The sequence below is a fragment of the Myotis lucifugus genome, unplaced genomic scaffold (genome assembly GCF_000147115.1).
Source record: "Myotis lucifugus unplaced genomic scaffold, Myoluc2.0 scaffold_856, whole genome shotgun sequence".
Classification (NCBI taxonomy): domain Eukaryota; kingdom Metazoa; phylum Chordata; class Mammalia; order Chiroptera; family Vespertilionidae; genus Myotis; species Myotis lucifugus.
The window spans coordinates 17,907-33,221 of NW_005871904.1; the positions used below are offsets into that span (position 1 = coordinate 17,907).

The 15,315-nt window shown below is 47.5% G+C and overlaps 1 protein-coding gene across 1 annotated transcript in view; it reads right to left on the reverse strand.

The window, feature by feature from the left end:
* Positions 1-15,315, reverse strand: part of SHROOM3 (shroom family member 3) — a 112,783-nt gene that overhangs the window by 17,900 nt on the left and 79,568 nt on the right. Inside the window, 4 exon segments of the mRNA XM_023747376.1 lie at positions 1,284-1,434; positions 4,581-5,087; positions 6,274-7,167; positions 12,625-12,698. Of these exon segments, the coding sequence (XP_023603144.1) occupies positions 1,284-1,434; positions 4,581-5,087; positions 6,274-7,167; positions 12,625-12,698 (1,626 nt within the window).

Consider the following 15,315-nt stretch of genomic DNA (forward strand, 5'->3'; position numbering starts at 1 on the left):
ATATGCCACACTGCTGTTGTAAAGCAGGGTATATCTACATGAAAAAAATAAGAAAAGTAAAATGTTCCATTATTTAAAGATGTCATGGCAGCTTGATACCTGTCATAGGGTTTATGTAGCTCCCTCTGGTATAAACATAGAACAGAGCAAGGTGTGTTCCCACGCTCAGAGGACCCATTCAATCGGGCGCTCAGCAGCACGGAGATAGGGGATATTGAGGTGCGCTATGAAGCAGATGTTTAAAGGGGGAAAACCTTTGGGCTGGGAGAGAGTGTGTTACCACAGTGGCTGCATCAGCAAGTCAGCCCCTGGCGCTGTGAGCCCCCTGAGCTGGGAGGAGGGAGAATACCACTGAAGGAGGTGCTTCTTAAACCCCCTAAAGACTTCCTGCCCCATAACTTCCTGCTCCCAGGGGTCTGCATCCTGTGGTCTCATTCCAATACATAAACACGAGGGCTTAGGACACATATTCTAAAATAAGTGAATGGAATCACACGAGAAAGTTTCTCCTAGAATTGGTACCACTGAACCATTTACATTCCAGACTCAGCAAGAGGCAAGCCTTAACAAAGAGTCCTTTCAGCACGCAGGCCTGAGCCGAGGGCTGTAAGCACAGGGCCAGGCAGCCCTCTGGGCTGCAGGGAAAGTGGAGCGGCAGGAACTTCTCCCCTGCAGGCACAGGCGAGCTTAGATCTCCGTGGCTTGGGGAAGACAGCAGCAGCATGGTCATTTTAAAAACGCTTAGCAATGAACATTTCTGTAAGAGTATCAAATGCTAACAGCTAAATTCCAATGCTGTGCTTTCAAGTTATTCTTCACTGGGGTATGGCAAAGAGAGCTGGGGAATTTAAAGATTAACATTCCCTTTTCCAAAGTGTCTTTTGATGATCCAGTCTCTCCTTAAAATTTCTAGATTTTTCTAGTTTTCCTTTTGCGCATGAATCATGAGTGAAAATTCCACAGGCCTCGCGAACAGTGTTGTGGTCTCTGTGCTGGACTAGGAGGCAGGGGACCTGGGGTCTAGTCCCAGCTATGAGACCTTTAGGAAATAACTAATAGCCACTAACCTTCACTTTTGTCATTTATAAAAGTGAAAATGACAGGGGGGCTGTGAGGAAATTGCTCAAAGTGCCATGCAAGTCCGGAGGCCAATGATGGTTTGGGCGCGACTGGTGATGTGACAGGCCCCTTTCCCTCTTGCCCTAAGGGGCGTTACTGAGTAAACCTGCCGGGACCCTGACTAGCTTTCTGGGGAAAACAAAACACAGGTCCCAATTATTTACCTTCTTTTCATTGACATCCACCTGCTCCTCTTCCTCACTCATCTCTTCTGGCATATGTTTGATTTTGTTCAGAAGCTCAGCCTTGGGAGCCGACACGCTGTAGTAGGCAGGGCAGTTGACCAACATGCCCACTGCTTCCTTCTCTTCACTCCTGCATCATAAAGAACAAAAAGTAGAGCCATACACAGCACACACCAGAAGCTTCATTTCACCAGGTCTCTCTATTCAGAAATGTGTAAAAAAATCCTGTTCCATTACTTCCTAGAAATTAGGATGAACTAACTAGTAAATACTTACTAATGAGTGGTAACCATGGGCAGAGCTCCTGAATCCAGGCAAACTTGGGATGAAAACCGCCAAAGGCAGTACTGGGAAGGGAGGAGTGGGGATCAGGCCTGCGGACTTGCCGGATGACTCTGGGCAAGTCATTTACCTCTTTGCATGGTTCTCCTTTTGTGATAAATATAAGAAGGATATTAACTCTCCATTTCACAGAAAGACAGTGGGGAGCCAGGACTCAATCGCTGTGGAAGTATTTTAAGGCTATTGCACATATCTCAGATTTTAAGTTACTTCCTACTCTTCCAGGGTTCCCACTATCTTTCTGATGCATACTATAATTGTTATTTGGACATTTGTCAATATTCCTTCTCCCTGAGCCTGACATCCTATATAAGCCCCAGAAATCTGGAGCTTGCTGTTCAATGAATATAAGGTGTGAAATCTACTCACTGATTTCACAGCAGGGGTTTTCAAGGCTGGGGAACAAATGAGGAGTTGAGAAACCTGATACCTAGTGTTCTCTGTTTTACTATAACTAGAGGCCCAGTGCATAAAATTCATGCGGGGGGGGGGGGGGGGAGGGTCCTTCAGCCCGGCCTGCACCCTCTCCAAACTGGGACCCCTCAGGGGATGTCCAACTGCCAGTTTAGGCCCTATCCCTGCCTAAACCGGCAGTTGGACATCCCTCTCACAATCCGAGACTGCTAGCTCCTAACCGCTCGCCTGCCTGCCTGCCTGATGGCCCCAAACTGCCCTCCTCTAACTGCTTGCTCCCCTGCTGACCTGATCGCCCCTAACTGCTTGCTCCCCTGCTGACCTGATCGCCCCTAACTGCCTCTGCCTTGGCCCCCACCATGGTGGCTTTGTCCAGAAAGAAGTCAGACATCCAGAAGATGTCTGGTCGACCCGGTCTAATTAGCATATTACCCTTTTATTAGTATAGATTGAGCTGCCTTTCAGACTTCCCACTGAATAAATGACTCTATGGAAGTAGGTTGGGCTCTCTCAAAGAGGTATTTCAACTATTCAATCCTATAACATTACATAACATCTAGACCATCATTTTACTGTGGAATAAAAAACCCCATAAAAGTCTTTACTAGTTTTCTGCTTGATGGGACTATTCCTCTAAGCAATATAATTACATCTAATTCAGTTAATTGAAAAAATAGGAAAAAGGTTTTTTGATATGTTCCCCTTGCTGCCCAGATATATTCATGACATTACCAATGGGCTTCTCATGCATTTATTTGATAACTAAATTTCACAATAGATATTTGCAGCCTCACCCACAACAGAGCAATGCTCATTCCCACCAGAAGATGGCACATGCCATCCTTTGAAATTCCTCCTGCAACAGCTACATGACCATTTCACTTCTAAACTGACTGAGAACACAGGTTCTCAATAATAATACTAGGAAATGCTAAGGATGTACTTATACATTACACTGATCTATCTGCAGCAAGTGGTCAGCGGACAGATGAAGTGACTAGAAGCCCCTTGTTTTGACCTACCACAACCATTCATGGTGAGCTAACTGGCACACCCACAAACATTCATCTTTGGGTCCCTCCTGATACCCAGTGCATTGTCTTGCATACTGTAGGTGCTCAGTAAATGTTTGCCAAATACATGACCCTAGGTTAGTCAACTTCACCTCAATTCATTTCTGCCAAATCTGAAGAAGGGATGGGCAAGGTGACTAGTGTTCAGGCCTTGTATTAGGAAAGCCTCTGATATCAAAGAGCTCGTAAGTACTACATAACTCTTTCTTTCTCCCCCCTCCCAACAAAATATGGCATTCTTGTAATTTAGTGAGATTATTTGGAAATTTCTAAAATGCACATCCAACTTTAGATGAAATGCTCTGTTTAGTCTGGAAGAACTGTGGAGTTCCAATTTGTCAATTCAGTTTTCATTGGAAACTAAAAAGAAAATAAAACTACTCTAAATCTTTCCCATAGCAGTACTTTAAGGAAATTAAACATGCAAGAAGATATTCAATAACCCAGGAAACATCAAAAGAATGAAACAAAGACTGCTCACGGTCCCTTTGCCCCCTGGGGCTGGGCGCTGGCACAGGTTATGGGGCTGTAACGTGTGTGGCTCAGGGAGCTTCAGGGGCAGAGGCTCAGGGGCTGAACAAAACCACGGGTGTGTCCTAGTCAGACCTTCCTTGATTCTTAGAACACGAGCACTCACCCTAACTCTTCAAAGGTGAATGTCAGTGTGGTATATAAATCGATGTCTCTAGACTCTCAGCCTTTTTACAAAGACCCGTTCAGTTCCGCCTTGCAGGGGGGGTGCTCTACCGTGTTCACCACTTCTATCCCCCGCAGCACTGCCCTCTGTGGGGCTCTCTGTAAGGTGAGTGATGGAGAATGGGAGGGCTTCAATGTCCTCACTTGTAAAATGGAGATCAAACTGGTAGCTATCTCAGAAGGTTCTTGTGAAGATTAAACAAGATGATGTTTATATAAAGAAATGAATGCATTTGACACAAAGAACATGAACAATAAGTATTAAGACTATTATTGTTACTAGAGGCCTGGTGCACAAATTCATGCACAGGTGGGGTCTGGCAGGCCCATCCGATTGGGCTGGCTTGGGGGGAGGGGATGTGGGAGGTTGGCCATCCAGTCCTGCCCCTGATAGGGGTGAGGGGGCCGACTGGGGGCGGGGCCGGCTGGGGGGAGGAACTGCAGGCAGTTGGCCCACCGGCCCCGCCCCCTGGTCAAACTCCCGGTTGAACTCCCAGTCTAGGGGACAATTTTCATATTAGCCTTTTATTATATAGGATTATTTTTTATTGTTGGACAAGTGCCTGGTAACTCAAGGCCAGTCTGTCTCACCTCCTACACCTCAGAGCCATTCCCCGAAAGCTGACAGGGAATGTCACTCTTGGGTCAGGATCGTTGGAAGCAGGACAAGATCAGGTAAGCAGCCCCAGATTTATCACCCGTGGGTGGCGTTCACTTGTAAGTCTGCTTGGGGACATTACCAGGGACCTACCTCTTGCCTTCGTGTCCTGGGCAGCTGACGGCTCTCTGCATGGCCTTCCTCTTGACGCCGTTTTCCTGCAGCAAGTTACCGTCGCGAGGAAACAAACCCTCCATCAGGTCCATGGTGGTCTTCAGCCTGGAGTCGGGGTCCAAAATGTCTGCCAGAGATTTGTCTTGGTGGACAATTTCCTTGGCCAGCACCTCCGTTCTGATGTCTTCTGACGTCTTCTGAGGACCAGGACTGGCATTGTCTTCTAAACCACGAGTCCCACTGAGTGGGTCGTGGACGAGGCCTTGGGTCAGAGCGGGAGGCTGCTTTCCTGGGCCTGGCTGCCAGCCGAGGGGCCCAGCATGCTGGGGCCGGGCGCCCTCGGTGGGGGGCGGGCTGGGCCCGTGGTCCTCGGAACCTCTGACGGAAGTTTGGGGTCTGGAAGCTGGTATCTGATGGCCAACTGACTGGGCTGCCCCAGGCACGGGCCTTTCCTTGGCAACTGTCCTGTTGGCAGATTTGCTGGAGCTACTGGATATTAAAAGAAAAAGAGAGGGAGGTGGTGAGAAACAGTCAATAGGAAGGTGAGGATGAGGGTGAAAGAGCTGTCACCACTGGGCTGGTGGGAGTGGGGCGAGGCGGTCACATTTCCGAGCATCCTAAGGGCCTTCAACTGATTGCTCATGGGGAGGTCGTGTGACTTTTTAAGGGGGATGAATCGAGTAGGAATTCATATTCCAGAACTTTCTGAAGGGCCCAGGTGGACAGAGGGAAGGGGTAAATCACTCTGGTATTGAGAGTGATAGCAGGCAATGTGGTGGGTGGGTGTTTAATACCGTGTTGTGAAAGATCACTTGTCCTAAGGAGTGTGTGTTGGGAAATGCTTCTTCCTCATTCTTCTGGCTTCCAAGAGCAGGTTTTCCTAAGCGTTACTGACCTTCAGCCTTACACTCGATTCCTTCCTAGTGTCTTTGGAAAGAGATGCTAACCATAGCTGGACCATTCATAGTCCAGCTCTTCTGTTTAAGAGCAAGGCTGCCTCTGGGCATGCTCCTGCGTTCTCTCTCGCTCTCCCTCCATCTATTCAGGGTGTCCCCCCAAAATGTATACATACTTAAACAGCTGATAGCTCACTTTTGAAAATGAAATGTATTTTAATAAATACTGCCTTTATAATTATTCAAAATGTGTATATACATTTGTTTGGACACCCTATATATAAAATAGACACACGTGTGTATGTGTGGATGGCTGGCATAGCCTGTGAAGAGGCAGGTAAACCTATTTAATCTGGGGGCTCAGTGTCCAGATGGAAGCCATTTCTCCGTATCAGCTCTCTCAGTAATGCGAGTGATATTTTCGTCTGCTGTATGCCTTCCTCTTCTCTCTCATTCCTTAACACTTGGGTTGCGGGTGAATTTCCCGCCAAAATATAAGATGGCGCGACCCATAGAAGCGAACTATGCCTCCTGGGTGAGGGCTTTCGTTTTCACTGCTCTCACTCCTTGCTGCCCAATGACTGCTCGTACAACCACCACCCAAGGTAAACAAGAGAATCAACCTGCCAGCTTCTATAAAAACCCTCCACACCAGGGCTCTCCTGTGGCCAAAAGCAGGAGGGTCTAGGAGGCCTGGAGTGTGAAAACCTCTTCCTAGTGAGGGAAACCCTCTCCTCCTTAGCTAAGGGCCTGCCCTACCCCATCTGCCCACTCACCTCGCAGGGGGCTCCATGCCATCCTCGCTGTCCAGCTGTGCCTCACACAGAGCTTGGGGAGGAGGGGGAGGAAAGTCTTCCCAGCTGTTCACCAGGATTTCCTGGCTCGGTGGAGGGGGTGGGGGTGGGGGTAGGGGGAGAGCTTCGAAGGTGGGGTGGGAAGTGGCATTGGGGTGCAAGTCCTTCACAAACACTTCGTCATCGAAGTCCTCCCGAGGCAGTGGGGAGGCCTGCAGGACGGACTCCGATATTCGGAGGGAGATCCTCCCTGGAGTGCTCGGGACCCCAAGAGGCATGTCTGGGTTGGAAGTGCTGCTTGAACTTGGGAGGTTCTGCTGCTTTTTGTAGTGCTTCAGGCTTGCTGACTCGGGCGAGCAAGATTCCTCGGGGAGGCTGTTCTCTCGGACGGTGTGGGCCCACTTCACGCGAGGTGGGGGAGGCTGCTTCCTCTTCCCCTCTTCTGCCCCGCGCTCCGGGCTGTGGGGCTCCTGGCCTCTAGGACGGGGAGGCTGGGCCAGGCTGTGGCCGTTGCTTCTGTGAGTCACTGCGGGGGTGTAGGGCGGAAGAGGCTGCTGGCCCGTCTGACCGTCCCTCCCAGTCGGCTGATCACCGGCAGCCTGTGGACAGTAGCTGGAGGGGGCAGGGGAAGGCAGAGCGGAGCTGAGTGGGGTCAGTGGTCCTGCCCTGGTGTCTGTGAGATGCCCTTGCAGCCCTGTGGGTAGTGGCCGGGGGCAGGGCATCCTGCTGGCCTGCCTCTGATGGTCCAGCTGTCTCGGACAGTCGCTGGGAATGGAGGCACCAACTGCTTTGCAGCCTGAACCACCCCATCGAGGGCTGGGCTGGTGTTTGAGCACTAGCATCTCTTCTTCGCCTCTTTCTGGACAACCGAGTGACCTGGAGCAGGACACAAGCACAAGCATGACGGCTCTGAAGGAGCAAACCCTGAGCCGTTTCTCTGCACAGACGGGCAAAGCACTGCCAGGGAAGCTGCATGCTCTCTCCCTCCCCCACCAGCTGCTCATGCAAAGAACCGAGTTTAAATAAAATGCCAGACAGGCATGACCTCCTACAGGGAAATGTCGCATGGCATTTGCTTGAATTCGCCTTTTCTCGCTGCCCCCACCTCCCACCCTCACCACCCACAAAAGGTGGCTTTGAGGACAGGCTTCAGGTTATAAAAGGAAAGAAACAAGTGGGTACATCTCTTCAGTTGCTTTGAGGCCGACTCTGGAGCCAGCCCCGGCCTCGGGGGACGAGAATGCTGCCTCATTCTCTCCCACTGCCGTCCCGTGGGGGAGGTCTGTTCGGAAAGCATCTGCGGGGGCTGCTGAATTTGAAGGTTTTATTTACAACTGTCTGGTAGTCTCTTAGTGTTTTCATTTCTTAAAATGGAATGTAAAAGGAAGGGGAGGGGTCCCCACCTAAGGAGCTAGGAAGCAGTTACCTTGGGAGAAAGACTGACAAAATTGGACAGACAGGGTGCATGGTGAGTTAAACAAATATCCCCTAGCCAGGCTCCAAGGAAACCCCAGCGCCTTCCGATACCTTTGTTATTGTGTTCTACAGGACAAAAAGGAGGACAAAACAAAGAAAACAGCAGTGTGCAGCACTGCCCGCCGCCGGCCATGATGTGAGGAGAAAAGGCATCTCCAGCAAACCACCATCTGTAAGTTCCTGACTAGCATGCCAGTGAATCTGGAGAGCAGATGGCCCTTCTCATGGTGCAGACCCGAGTCCTCAGGGAGCACGGCTCAGCCCCAAGTCAGAGGCCGGCACAGGCCTGCCACGAAATTGTCTGAGTGCTTGCGGCAGGGGGAATGCAGCTTACTGAAGGGAAAGACCGCAGAGACCAAACTAGCCCCTCCTGTGCCCTGATTTCTCTTTTGTATAAATGCAGATAGTTGAATGAGGGGCCCATCTCTCTTTCTCTCTCCCTCCCTCCTTCTCACTCACTCTCAGATGCAACCTCTTCCTTTCCATCACAGATCCTTTTCATTTAGAGGTGGTTTTATTTGTTTGTTTTTACCAGGACGCTCTCACTATCTAGGATCGGCTGCTCGGTACTTGCCGGGTATACTTCTCGTATACAAATGGGTATATGAGAAGCCCAGAGGCAGGAGGCCCGCTAGGCGTGCCCTGCACTGCCTGTCTCATTCATGTTGGCATCCTTGGCACACAGTACCCTGTTAGTAAATGTCTGATGAACAATGTCTCTTCTACCCAACTGCTCTTTAAACTGGACAATATAAACTATTTTTAAACTTAGCATCCTCCAATAGGACATGGCGTCCACTGGAATCTGATGCTCTATGACTAATTCGGGTACCTTCATCTTCCTTCCTCTGTATCTGGAGGCTTTTCAGGGAAGACACCACTAAATCATACAATAAAAGAGGATAGCCCCTATCCTTTAAGATCCAGCCCAGGAAACCTGGATATAATGTTTTTAGTTTGTTTAATCTTTGAAGGTATTATTTGAGTTAAATGCTCGCTTAATTTGGTTGATAATGCCTCTTCTTGGTGACTGTTTTGTATTTTTTCAAGAACAAAAGATAGGATAAGAAAGGTTTCATTTGAGTCTCTTTGATAATAGAGTATGCAAGGCAAGCACCTGTTGATCTGTATCCAGGAATCCTAATATTCAAGAACGGAGTTTGAGAACATTAGTCTCATTTTCCCCCTCCTTCATAGCATTCTTTTTATGTGGTGAAAAACACGTAACATAAATTTTACTACTTGAAACATTCACGTCGTTGCAAAACAGATCTCCAGAACTTCATCTTGCAGATCTGAAACTCAGTACCTTATATGCAACAGCTCCTCTTCCCCACTCCGCCAGGCCTGTCAACCACCTTTCTACTTTCTGTTTCTATAAATTTGACTCCTTTAGATACCTCACGTAGGTGGAATCATCGAGCATGTCTTTTTGTGACGGGCTTATTTCATTTAGCATGATATCCTCAACGTTCATCCATGTCATAGCATTTCCTTCCTTTTTAAAACTGAATAATATTCCACTGTATGAACAGACCACATTTAGTTTAGCTATTCTACTGATGGACATTTGGATTGTTTGCTATTGTGAATAATGCTGCTGTAATCATAGGTATGAAAATATCTCTTCAAAACACTGCTTTCAACTCTTTGGATAAACACTAAGAAGTTGGATTGCTGGGTCATATGGTAGATCTATTTTAATTTTTTTGAGGAGTCTTCATATTGTTTTTCATAGCAGTTGCAGCATTTTGCAGTTCCAATTTCTCCACATCCTCACCAACACTTTTTTCTTTCAATAATAGTTATCTTAATAATCCTAATGGGTGTGAGATGGTATCTCAATGGGGTTTTGATTTGTATTTCTCTAATAATTAGTGATGTAGAATAGCCTATATAATAAAGAATATGCAAATTGACCATCACTCCAACACACAAGATGGCCGCCCCCATGTGGACAAGAGATGGCCTGCAGGGGAGGGCAGTTTTGGGCAATCAGGCCAGCAGGGGAGGGCAGTTAGGGGAGGACCAGGCCTGCAGGGGAGGACAGTTGGGGGGGACCCAGGCCTGCCGGGGAGGGCAGTTGGGGGGGGGACCCAGGCCTGCAGGGGAGGGCAGTTGGGGGGGGACCCAGGCCTGCAGGGGAGGGCAGTTGGGAAGGACCAGGGCTGAAAGGGAGAGCAGTTGTGGGCAATCAGGACTGCAGGGGAGGGCAGTTAGGGGGGGACCAGTTAGGGGCGACCCAGGCCTGCAGGGGAGGGCAGTTGGGGGTGACCAGGCCTGCAGGGGAGGGCAGTTGGGGGCAACCAGGTCTGCAGGGGAGGGCAGTTAGGGGTGACCAGGCCTGCAGGGAAGGACAGTTGGGGGCGACCATGCTGGCAAGGGAGAGCAGTTAGGGGTGACTGGGTCAGCAGGGGAGGGCAGCTGGGGGTGACCAGGACTGCAGGGGAGGGCAGTTGGGGGCGACCAGGCCTGCCGAGGAGGGCAGTTAGGGGCAATCGGGCTGGCAGGGGAGCAGTTAGGTGTTGATCAGGCTGGTAGGGGAGTGGTTAGCAGGTGATCAGGCTGGCAGGCAGAAGCAGTTACGGGCAATCAGGCAGGCAGGCAGGCAGGTGAGTGGTTGGGAGCCAGCAGTCCTGGATTGTGAGAGGGATGTCCGACTGCAGTTGGACATCCCTCGAGGGGTTCCCTGATTGGAGAGGGTGCAGGCTGGGCTGAGGGACACACACCCCCGTGCACAAATTTCGTGCACTAAGCCTCTCGTCTTTTTATATGCTTGTTGGCCACCTGACTATCATCTTTGGAGAAATGTCTATTCCAGTCCTTTTTGTTTTTTTTTCCAAAAGCTTTTTAAAATATGTTTTTTATTCATTTCAGAGTGAGGAAGGGAGAGGAAGAGAGAGATAGAAACATCAACAATGAAGGAGAATCACTGATCAGCTGCTTTCTGCATGCCCCACACTGGGGATCAAGCCTGCAACCTGTGCATGTGCCCTAACCAGGAACTGAACTGTGACCTCCTGGTTCATGGGTCAAAGCTCAAACGCTGAGCCACACAGGCCGGGCTATTCAAGCCTTGTTTATGAATGAGCTATTTGATTTATTATTTTTTAAAATATTTTTATCGATTTTAGAGAGGAAGAATGAGGGAGAGAGAGAAAGAAACATCAATGATGAGAGAGAATCATTGATTGGCTGCCTCCTGCACGCCCCCCACTGGGGATTGAGCCCGCAACCCAGGCACGTGCCCTTAACTGGAATCGAACCTGGGACCCTTCAGTCCGCAGGCCGACGCTCTATCCACCCTGAGCTAAACCAGGTAGGGCAGCTATTTGATTTCTTAATGGTTGAGTTTAGTCTCACCTTTGACTTCAGACCAGTTCTCTCTTGGCAGTGCTCTAGTTCACTGAGTTTTCCTTTGTCTCTAGTGTTTAATTAATGCACCCAAACTAAACATAGTCCTCGGCCTCACCTGGAATACTTATTCACTTTAGGCCCAGCCACAGGAGCAAGAGCAGAGAACTGTGGAAGGCTGCTCTTGGCACTGGAGGTGGGAACTTAACATCACTTCCTGACCACGCTGGCTGCTCCTAAGTGACAGTTTTAGGGTGACTTATTGAGAAGGTGAATAAAGAAAAAGAGGGAAACAATGACTGCATGGATTATAATAAAAATTAGGGTACTGGCTTGAAAAACATGGCAGGTAGTAGGGAGGGTTTAAATGCACCATCATTAGTAAGTAGGTTATAGTAGCTAGCTCTATGATGCCGCACTAAAACTACATATACACAGGCATATGGTTCAGGGGAAACTCTTTGGAATTTTCTACTTATTTAGCTCCATGTGACTAGTTAAAAAATTCAAATTCTAAATAACTGCCCATTATATTTTTCTACCTGGGAAAAATGATTTTGATGATAAACATTTTTTAAATTTAATTTTTAATTTGTTTATTGATTTCAGAGAGGAAGGGAGAGGGATAAAAAGAGAAACATCAATGATGAGAGAGAACCATTAATCGGCTGCCTCTCACATATCCCTTACTGGGAATCGAGCCTGCAACCCAGGCATGTGCCCTTGACCAGAATCGAACCCACGACCCTTCAGTCCACAGGCCGACACTTTATCCGCTGAGCCAAACCAGCTAGGGCTGATGATAAATTTTTAAAATGACTTTTTCTGTTATATTATACTAGAGGCCCAGTGCACGAAATTTGTGCACAGGTAGAGTCCCTAGTGGCTGCCGGCTGCTGGCCGCGGCCTCCCTTCCCCCGGTGGGACCAGCTTGGGGGAGGGGCCGCAGGTGGTTGGCTGGCCGGCCTCACCCCCTGGTCGAACTCCCGGTCAAGGGAACAATTAGCATATTAGGCTTTTATTATATAGGATCCTTTAGTGCTGAAACATTATGATTTAGGAGCGTTATTTTTTACTTCAGGTGCTTCCTGTGCGTTTGCCTCCCTATGTGAAGCCATGAGTGAAATGCTCGATCCTCTCTGAGCACTTTAGTCACCAGGCCGGCCCTTTGCACACAGAACTGGAAAAGATCAGCCACATGAGAGAGGCCCCACATGAGAGCACAGGTGAGCATGAGAAGAGCATATCCACGAACTACTCTGATGCGAAGCTTATTAGAAGCCAAACGTTGCCTTACCAGCACACATTCAGAATCTACTTTGAACAAGTGTCATTTTTAGAGAAAGTCATCTACAAATAAAAAAGTTCCTTACAGCCTAGACAAATGGAGAAGGCAGCACAGGACACAATGAAACATCGCAATATCACATTTCAATTTCTTATTCAGAGGCATAGAAACGTTGAACTCTAGCAGCATTCATAGGCAGAGGGCATCACACATACCTGGGTCCAGGGCCAGCCAAGTAACATGGATCCTTCACCAGACCAGCGCCATTGTTTCCCCCCAAAAGCACATCCTGAAACACAAGAAAGGCACAGCATTACTACCGACAAATTTACTTGAGGGGGTGGAGGCAGGAAGGAGCACGAATAGTCACTGGAGGCCTGCTGTTTGTTGTCAGGCACCATGGTGGCACTCTCCCATACCGCCCGTTTCTCCTCGAAGCCCCGGGAAGGACTGTGAGTCCCACCCGCCGGTGAGAAAGCGGCCCAAAGAGGTTATAACTTCCCCAAGGTCTCAGCGGCAGAGCTAGGATTTCAACCTCAGTCTGTCTCACCAAATGCTTCTCTTCACAAGGGCACTTTCTAAGCAAGAGAAGGCTGATAATTATCTCTAGGGTTCAAAACAACTGCTATCCTTGAAATGACAAGAATTAATTCAAAGGGCCAACCTTCTGAAACAGCAATAGGAAGTAACGGGAGATGACAGGATAGTTCATGACATTTAGCAAAAACCTCCGATGTTCTGACTTATAATTCCAGAAGATATGAATCTGACGTGTAATCAAGCTGAAATAGGTTCTCTCTGGGTTTGAAAATGTTTTACCCACATGTAATATCAATATCTTTGGGCCTTTTCAGGTAGTCATTACTTGTTTCTTTTTGTTTTTAATAAGGGTATTATTGGTTTCCTGAAAGGATCCTAGGTCAGTTTTTGATAAAGTTTTGCCCAGGTGAATAAGTCCCTGATGAAGACAATGTTGCTATTGATGATAAAACATTTAGCTCTCAATTATTTATGCTACTAGGAGACAGGTAGAAAACAAGGAATTAAATCCACACATTATTTCTACATTTAATTTCAACAATTATTTCATCACTTAATCTGTCCACAGAGCTCATTGCTTTCCACCCTGCTTTTCTTCCCCTCTCCCCACCCCCAGGCAGTGGTGCAGGTACTAATGAGCAATAAAAGAGCCCAAGGTAGAAGGCACAAAGAAACCAACACTCAAAGATTATTGGTAACTGCAGCTAACCCTTATTGGGCATTTACTTTGTGCCAGACACTGCTAAATTCCTTACAGTCCTCAAATTATGAGCCTAGAGTTGTGTTAGGTACATGACATTTCTTCTGTAATTTAATCTAAAACAATGGGGAGAGGAGAGGTAATTGCAGCTCAGAAAGGTTAAGTAGTTTACCCACCCACACAGTTAAGTTGGTAGAGGAGCCAGGATTCAAACCATGATCGCTTCGAAACACAGGGCCTTTCTTGGTAATTTTAGCCAGCTGAGTGGCAGCTGAGGTGGGTGCAATCAGACATCAGTGCTTCGAGAGAAAGGAATTCCACATGTCTCCGATTTGCTCAATGACCACTTTAGGGAATGGGAATTCCTGCTCTCCAGGAAACCTTGTGGCCCTTTTAAAGTCCTTCCCTGCTGCACCTTCTCTGTTGACATGAATGTGAAGCTTTGCCAATAATTAATTGGGGAAGCCTCTAGGTCCTCTTTAAGCTCCTAACCCAGTATAACTTTTAAATATAGTTTCCCATCTGTCATTGCCTTTGAATTACAGTATGAGCTTAAGTTGATATTTATGTTAGTGTGGGTAAAATAAAGGAAGTTAGACTCAGGAATAGGCTGTAGAGAGAACTCTCTAAATCTCTTCTCAACAAAACTTGGTTGGAGCATTGTCATGCACACCAAAAAGGTTCCGGGTTGATCCCTGGTTGGGTGCATAGAGGAGGGTGTAACCCGTCTGTCTGTCTGTCTCTCTCTCTCTCTCTTCCTCTCTCTAGAGAGCAATAAAAACATATCCTCAGCCCAACTGGCGTGGCTCAGTGTTTGAGCGTCGACCTATGAACCAGGAGGTCATGGTTCGATTCCCAGTCAAGGTACATGCCCAGGTTGCAGGCTGGATCCCCAGTGGGGGGCATGCAGGAGGCAGGCTATCAATGATTCTTATCACTGATGTTTCTATCTCTCTCTTCTTTTCCCTTCCTCTCTGAAATAAATACACACACACACACACACACACACAACAACAACAACAACAACAACAATAAACATCCTTGGGTGGGGAATAAAAAAAAACAAAACCATTTGGACAGAAGGAAAATGCCTTCCCAATCCAGTAAAAGCCAGAGGAGGGTAAATTTCTGTTGTATTTACTTGTTTTGATTAGGCATATGTTCACTGTTAAAGAAGACTTGATTTGCTACAAACCGGTAAGAAGTGTACAGTACATATAGGGCAATTTAGAGAAAAGCAGGGACTATGGAAGAAATACTTATGTTTGTTTTTAATTATTCCTGATTTCTGATGACTGACTTACTGGTTTTTTATTCTTCATTAGGCATAGCATACTTAAAACTATAGACCTAAAGCCTGTTGAATGCAAATCCTCACTCTTGCTTTGGGTTGAGTTAGAAATCCTAATACCTCTGTGACCAATGAAATATGAAATCAACAATATTCATCTACTTTGGAATACCAGTGTCCAGTATCTGCTAAAATGAATTAGAAATCCATTTGAAAAATCTTAAAATGGTATTAAAAAGGTAAATAACAGTAATGAATAAACTTTAAAATGAAGTAGATTTATTGGCTGAAGTTTTACATGTAAGATGTTTAACTCTCACCTCCCCCGCTGCTCCCCAACCTTTTTTTATTTAAGGAGGCAGCATGCTATAATGA